The sequence below is a fragment of the Citrus sinensis genome, chromosome 3, assembly GCF_022201045.2.
Source record: "Citrus sinensis cultivar Valencia sweet orange chromosome 3, DVS_A1.0, whole genome shotgun sequence".
NCBI classification, from domain to species: Eukaryota; Viridiplantae; Streptophyta; class Magnoliopsida; order Sapindales; family Rutaceae; genus Citrus; species Citrus sinensis.
In genome coordinates, this window is record NC_068558.1 from 36,071,689 (window position 1) to 36,079,145 (window position 7,457).

Below are 7,457 nucleotides of genomic sequence, written 5' to 3' on the forward strand. Positions count from 1 at the left end.
ATGCGTCCCAAAACTTTGATATTTATTATTCAATTCTTGAAGAAAATCAGAAAAAAGGACATGCTGTACAACTATTTTCTTACAGGTCCCTATTACTTGTATTGCAGTATTACTATTTACTAATATTATAAAAATATGTAATTAATTACCTCAATTATCTAATTATTTGTCTCGAATCCCACTATCCACGGACTTATTTAGGGAGCCCTGTGTCAAAAAAAAAAAAAATGCAACTATTGTCTCTGGTCCGATTATCCAAATGGTACTCATATCTTTTAATCATTCAGGTCATCATCTTATCTCTGCCGTTGGATTTTTTCTTTTTGGAATACCTTTACGCCGTTGGATCTGGTTTGGGAACAGTTTGTGAGCTATAAATAAGCCCTTTCCTTCTCGCAAAAAGCAAGTTTTGAAGTCAATCCTCATCGTTCTTCGTTACTCTTTACTCTTCTTCAGTTCATCTTCTCGACTGTTCATCATTCCGCCTGACATCTTCGTTTTACCTACGGTTGGTGACTTAGTCGATTCCGAGGCCGCCGCGGCGAAGAGTAGCTCGTATTTCTTCTGCTTGATTGGCGTTGGGGTTTGAAGAAGCTAATGTAAGTATGAATATGAATTGTTTAATTGAGACTTTTTTTTCCCAACATGATGCGGGTCATTTGTATCAGCTAAAAATATCCCAAATTTCCTGCAGATCTACATATATTATTATGTGAAATGCAATTCATTGATGATGAGTGATACTCAAATTTTTTTGTTTTTTTCATATGAATGAAGCATCATTTTGCGATCTTTTCATTGTCGATTGCTGGTCTGTTATTTAGTTTCAGGAAAGGGAAAAGCTCTGAAAATGGCAGATTTTGTTGGCACTTAACTGGATGATGTTTGGATTACCGGTTCAAAAGATATGTGGCTTCTATCCAACCAAGGTTACAAGGGTTTTGAATCAAGAAAGTCCATTTTGTTTGATATACTAGATGTCTTAACGGCTCCTAATGTCAACATGATTGGAGTGTATGGAATTGGTGGTATCGGCAAAACGACGTTAATGCATGAAGTTCTTTTTGAAGCCAAGAAAGAGAAGCTCTTTGATCAGGTTGTTTTTGTGTTGAAATCCTCAACAGCAAATGTTGAGAAGATTCAAGATGAAATAGCTGAGCAGCTAGGTCTGGAACTTTGCAAGGGGACTGAATCTGAAAGAGCAAGGACACTATTTGACCAATTGTGGAAAGAGAAGATCCTTATTATATTAGATGATATTTGGGCAAATATAGATCTGGAGACTGTAGGAATTCTTTTCGGGGGTGCTCATAGGGGATGTAAAATATTACTTACACCTAGATATCAAAATGTTTTGGTAAGTGAGATGCATTCTAAGTATAATTACTGTGTTTCTGTTTTAAATAAAGAAGAAGCTTGAAGCCTTTTTATGAAGATGGTAGGTGATTGTGTTGAAGATCATGATTTGGAGTCGGTTGCTATTCAAGTAGCCAATGATTGTGGAGGTTTGCCTCTGGCCATTGTAATAGTTGCAAGAGCATGAAGAAATAAGCCATTGGCTGAATGGAAGGATGCTTTGCAGAAATTGAGGTCTTCTGCCGGAAAATTGGATGCACTAGTGTATTCTAGTATTGAGTTGAGTTACAATTATTTGATAGATCAGGTAGTTAAGTCAGCTTTTTTGCTTTGTGGTTTGCTGAAACAACCCTATGATGCTCCTGTTATGGACCTGTTGAAATATGGAATGGGTTTGGGTTTATTTGAAGGCATTTATACGATGCAAGAAAGACGAGATAAAGTATATGCATTGGTACACAGACTCAAAGACTCTTGTTTGTTGCTTGACAGCCATAGCGAAGACTGGTTTTCTATGCATGATATTGTTCGTGATGTTTCCATATCAATTGCGTCCAGAGATCATCATGTGATCACAGTGAGAAATGACGTTCTAGTGGGATGGCTGAATAATGATGTACTGAAAAACTGCAGTGCAGTCTCCCTTAATGATATTGAAATTGGGGTGCTTCCTAAAGGGTTGGAATATCCTCAACTTGAATTTTTCTGTATGAAATACCTGAAAATTTTTTCACAGGGATGTCAAAGCTAAGAGGTTTAGCATTGTCCAAGATGCAGCTCTTATCTCTGCCACAATCAGTTCATCTCCTATCAAACCTTCAAACATTATGTCTAGATCAATGTGTATTGGGAGATATATCTATTATCGGGAACCTGGAGAAACTTGAAAACCTTAGCCTTGTCGATTCAGATATTGAGTGGTTGCCCAATGAAATAGGTGAGTTGACTCAGTTAAGGTTGCTAGACTTGAGCTCTTGCTGGAATCTAAAAGTTATTCCACCAAACGTTATATCAAAACTAACCCAATTAGAAGAACTGTATATGGGTAACACTTTTGTCAAATGGGAGTTTGAAGGGAAGGAAGGAGGAGCAGAAGCATCTGCTACATTTGTCTTTCCAAAAGTCATTTTCTTGAAACTATGGAACTTGTCAGAACTTAGAACATTCTATTCTGGATTGCATACTTCAGAATGGCCATTGTTAAAAAGGTTGGAGGTATATGGTTGTGACAAAGTAAAAATATTTACTTCAGGATTTTTTGGTTTTCGGAATAGTGTGGTGCGTCAACTCACTATTCCAACACAGCAACCCCTCTTCTTAGTCGAAAAGGTACATGACCTTTTTCCATTTCTTTTAAAATATATATATGAAGAGAGAGATTTGAAAAATCTTTTTTTACTCACCCTTATGTTATCTAGAGTTGTGACATAACAATATTGGTCAGAATGATTCTTGTCACACACACTCGCCCATATTTTGAATTTTAGAGAAAGTACTTACAAAGAGTTTGCAGGAAGTCCACAATGGATAGGTAAAGCTAGGTAACCTATCTCATCTATGAATTAAGAGATGAAAATTGACTGAATGCAGATATATGAGACCTAAAACATCCTCGACAAGAAATGCAAGAAAACCCCAAAAGCATTGAACCCACCTTGCTCTATGCCAAATCCTTCTATCATAAAAATAAGCAACAAAACATATACAACTAACCCAAAACTTCTTCGCAATTAGAATAATGAAGAAGAAAGTATAGTGTTGAGACTTCTTAGTTACAGAGGTTGCAAGAAACAAATTCTTTCCCATAAACAATTAGAACCTCTTTAGCTTCGAGGGAAAACCATTTCTTTCCTAGCAAGAGCCTTCTAAGGCCCACTGGAGCTTCAACTCCCCATCCTCAATTTTTTCTATCTTCCTCCAAAGATTTTAGCTCGAGACTGTATGAAAGTAATTATTCTTTTATTAAACTTGTGTATTCTAATTAGTGATCTTAGTAGTCTGATCATGGCCAATTTAATATTTAAATTTGTAAAATATTAAGGATTTATTGGTTTTCTTGTGGCAGCTTCCAGTTAAGATATTGATGCATGCTGATCTTAACATGGGACACTTGCTTGCATTTAAGTCATCAGTGGTGTGTTTGTTGGTCTGAGACCAATGAATTTTGCTGAATATCGATTCTATTACAGATTATTGGAAACAATCTGGACTAGCTTTATAATGAGATAATCACACAATGGCTTATCGGCATGCAAATATTTTAGTGATTCAAATGATGCTTGTCATCTCTATTTATTGAGAAGTGAAGGTCATTATGGGCATCAGTTGGCTTTGTGTAGATTCTTTTTGAAATCTACTAAATTAACTCATAAATTAGATACTGAAAATTTTGAAGTCTTGATATCTAATGTTTCCTAGAGTATGTTGGGGTTCATACCCCGCTAACATAGGTTGGGGTGAGATGTAATTACCAGCTGTGCTCTGCTTAAATAAAAAGTACTAGTTGCACTATGATAAAAAAAAATCCAAAGAGTTTATTGATTTGAGATTTACTCGAATTAAAATTTTATTTGATGAAGAATGAAAAGAGAAGAAAATTATTATCTTGGCTTTTCCTTCCGTCCCAAACGTAGGGTGCTAAAAAAAATGGAATTGTAGGGAAAATCTCATACTATATTGATTTCGAGTGTCTTTTTTTTTTTTTTGCGGGGCCCGGGGGGGTGGAAGGGAAGAGGAATTCATTCAAGCTGGTTCTAGAATAAGAACATATTATGTTAGTTGGCTATTGCCTGATGCATCAATCAATTTAACATTTCCTACTTTTCCCTGTTAAGAATATTTTATAATCCTGTAGATTCTGTGAAACCGCATTTGCCCCATGGATGTGCAGGTTATCTCCAACTTGGAGGAACTGAAATTGGGTGGAAAGGACATCACAATGATATGCCAGGACCATTTGCCAAAACACCTTTTTCAAAACCTTAAAAGTCTTGAGGTAGTGAGTGATAAATCAGATAATTTTTCAATTGGTTCCCTTCAGAGATTTCACAATATGGAAAAGCTTGAACTAAGACAGTTCATACAAAGAGATATTTTCAAATGGAGAGGTTGAGAAACATGCTGGAATGCTTACGCAGATCAAAAGTTTAAAGTTGTGGGAACTTTCTTATCTCCTGCACATATGGAAACAATGCTACAAACTAGACTCAGTTCTTCAAAATCTTGAAATGTTAGAAATTTGGTGGTGTGACAATTTGATAAATCTAGTGCCATCATCAGCATCTTTTTAAAACCTAACAACATTGGAAGTATCTTATTGCAAAAGATTGAAAAACTTAGTATCCTCATTCACTGCTAAAAGTTTGGTTCATCTCATGAAACTGAGGATAGGTGGATGTAAGCTGATGACAGAAATAATTTCAAGTGAGGAAGACGTAGAAGAAGATGAGGTTGTATTCAGCAGATTGAAGTGGTTGTCACTTGAATGTTTAGAAAGTCTCACAAGCTTCTGCTCTGGCAACTGCACCTTCAAATTCCCATCTCTAGAAGATTTATTTGTGATAGATTGTCCCAAGGTGATGATTTTCTCTTGCGGAGTCTCGAGCACACCAAGGTTACGAGAGGTACGAAAAAACTGGGGCCTAGATAAAGGGTGTTGGGAGTGTAACCTTAATACAACCGTACAGAAGCTATGTAATAATGAGGTATGAATTTCTCTTCTGTGGGCTTTTTTTTTTTCAATTCTTTTCTACAGTTAAAGATAATTCTGTTAATAAGATATAAAAAGTACCTGTTGCTAGATGTTAGACAATCCCCTATCCTTTTGACTTGATCTTTCTATCTTTTTTTCATTTTGATTTGGTAAAATATTCTTGAGGGTACAATGTTCATCTCTCCAAATATTGCCTACTACGAACGTTCATGTAGAACCTCTAATAACGTAGCTGCAGATAATTATCCGCTAGATCTGCTCCCTATTCCATACCAATGGGAGCGAGTTTGGGAATTTTCAAATGGAAGAATGTTTATTGTTACCCATCGCACATACCCATATACCTTGTGATAGGACTTGGGGCTAAATTAGGGCTGATTTTTATTGATTGAATTAAAAGAACAAACAATCCCGACCTACAATTCGAGAGGTAGGTCAACCGCTCCCAAAACTCCTAATTATTCCTAACACTGGACAAAACTCAACATAAGCGCTAAATGACTCCATAATATCTTATTTATACTTGAACCCTAATTAATAAAATCACTAAACTGCCCCTGCCTCTTTATATTTGTGCCTAACATAAGTTTTCATTGGTCTAACACCTTGATATAAAAAAATCTAACTTTTTAAATTTAAACCTATGCCAAAGGCCCATGTATAGTCTCTACCATAACTTGCAAATCATATTGATCTCTTCTCATATCTCTTGTTCCAGTCGCCACCCTTGGTGCCATTCTCATCTCACTTGTCTCTATCTCCGCCTCTGATGCCATCAGTAGAGTTTCCGTCATTCTCTCTTGTTGAAGCCATTACCGTGGACGAACACTCCCCAACTCTCTTTGGCAGCAATAAAACCCAGGTAAATTTCATCACTACCTATAGATAGCCTTTTAAAAGGAAATAAATACTTAAGTCGATAGTTTGTTATATTTCCTTTGTTAATTTGGTTTATATGCTTAAACAAAGAAATTGATATTGGATGCAGAGGATAATCCTTAAGGTATAGTGCCCCTTCTTAACTTCATCCTTTGAATTTTAGGTAAGGTATTTACAATTTTAATAAGATAAGCAATTTTGCTCCATTGTGAGATGTAGTTCAGGTTACAGTGTTAATTCAATCAAATAAAAAAATATAAATAGTGGGGAAAAAAAAAAAAGAAAATCCTAAAACTCTCTCGCACTCTACTCCCAGCTGAACACCATTGCGGCCAAAATCATCCACCATCTTTGTCGTTGCTAGTCCATCGATTGTGAATAGCAACTAGTTATCAGTTTTGTATACGCTGGGCCATATTGATTTCGTCACCATCCCAATTTCATCCCCATCTTGTTTCATTTCGGTTCGCCTCCCATTTTGTCTCCGATGGCTATGGTTTCAATCCGTTGATAATGAGATGATGGTGATGATAATTTGTTGATGCGTTGTAGTTGATGACAATGATTATTCTGATTTTGATTACTGTTGTTTTTTTTTTTTTTGGAAATGGATTATTTTGTTGATGATTTAATTATTATTATTATTAAGGACTTTTTAGTAATATATTATTCTCTAACTCATTCTGATTTCGATTTTAAGACAAAATAAACACATTATTAGAATCCAACTTAATTTTAATTTTGATTCATACAATTCAAGTAAATAACTTATTCTGATTCTTATTTCTCATTCACATTCCAATATATTCTTATTTCTATTTATTTTAATTCCAGTCCATTTCGATTTCCGTTTCGTAAACGTAACATTGATTCGGCATTGTTGTTGTATAGTGTCGACATAAAGGAAAGGTCATATTTGACCAAGAGAGGCTTCAAAATGTAAGAACGTATATCAGGTAAGGCAGGAAAACTAATTGCAGTTACAGGAACAGAGGAAAAGTGGTGCCAAAATTCAGAAAAAGAACCACGCTGATTACATAATGTTGGGCTATTAGAGTAATCTATGTTAGGGATATTTTTGTAATAAAACCTTTTTTTTTATTATTAAGAAGTGGGTGTAGAGAATATTTTTTTATTAAGAAGTGGGTGTAGAGAATATTTTATTAAGAATTGGGCAAAGTTAAGGTTTAACTCTTGTAGTAATGAGTTGTTTTCTTAGGGCTTAAGTTTTGAATTTGAACTTCAATGGATTGCATGAATTATTAATTTAAAAAATAACATTAAATAGAAAACTTTAAAAAAATAATACTCAATAAATTAATAATATCTTAATAAAATAATATCAATAAATTAATTATTCGATAAATTTATAAGATAATAATTTTTTATAAAAAAAAATCTATTGTCCTATAGGACCCACTTGTTATATGAATTAATGATCACCTAATTTGAAATTAAATGCACATGATATATTATGATCCTATTTTTCTATAGGACCACTTATTATATA

General features: G+C 34.7%; 1 protein-coding gene across 3 annotated transcripts; it reads left to right on the plus strand.

Moving 5' to 3' along the window:
- The first annotated feature begins 379 nt into the window (after positions 1 to 379).
- On the plus strand, positions 380 to 7,138 carry LOC127901171 (disease resistance protein At4g27190-like). Of its 3 annotated transcripts, none has more exons than XR_008053287.1 (5): positions 386 to 599; positions 825 to 2,685; positions 4,247 to 5,060; positions 5,787 to 5,930; positions 6,057 to 7,138. XR_008053287.1 is itself a non-coding variant. In XM_052437752.1 (4 exons), the coding sequence occupies exons 2-3, from the start codon at positions 2,095 to 2,097 to the stop codon at positions 4,466 to 4,468; spliced, it is 813 nt and encodes a 270-aa protein (XP_052293712.1). In that variant the 5' UTR covers positions 380 to 599; positions 825 to 2,094; the 3' UTR covers positions 4,469 to 5,060; positions 5,787 to 7,138. The 3 variants fall into 3 exon arrangements, 1 of the variants encoding a protein (XP_052293712.1); XR_008053286.1 differs by having other exon boundaries at positions 387 to 599; positions 6,839 to 7,138; XM_052437752.1 differs by having other exon boundaries at positions 380 to 599; positions 5,787 to 7,138.
- The last annotated feature ends 319 nt before the right edge of the window (positions 7,139 to 7,457 follow it).

Excerpts from the sequence above, each read along its gene's own strand:
- LOC127901171 (XM_052437752.1), top strand. The coding sequence starts at position 2,095 with ATGTCAAAGCTAAGAGGTTTAGCATTGTCCAAGATGCAGCTCTTATCT. Across the intron at positions 2,686-4,246 it reads CCCTCTTCTTAGTCGAAAAG|GTTATCTCCAACTTGGAGGA; the intron begins GTACATGACCTT and ends ATGGATGTGCAG.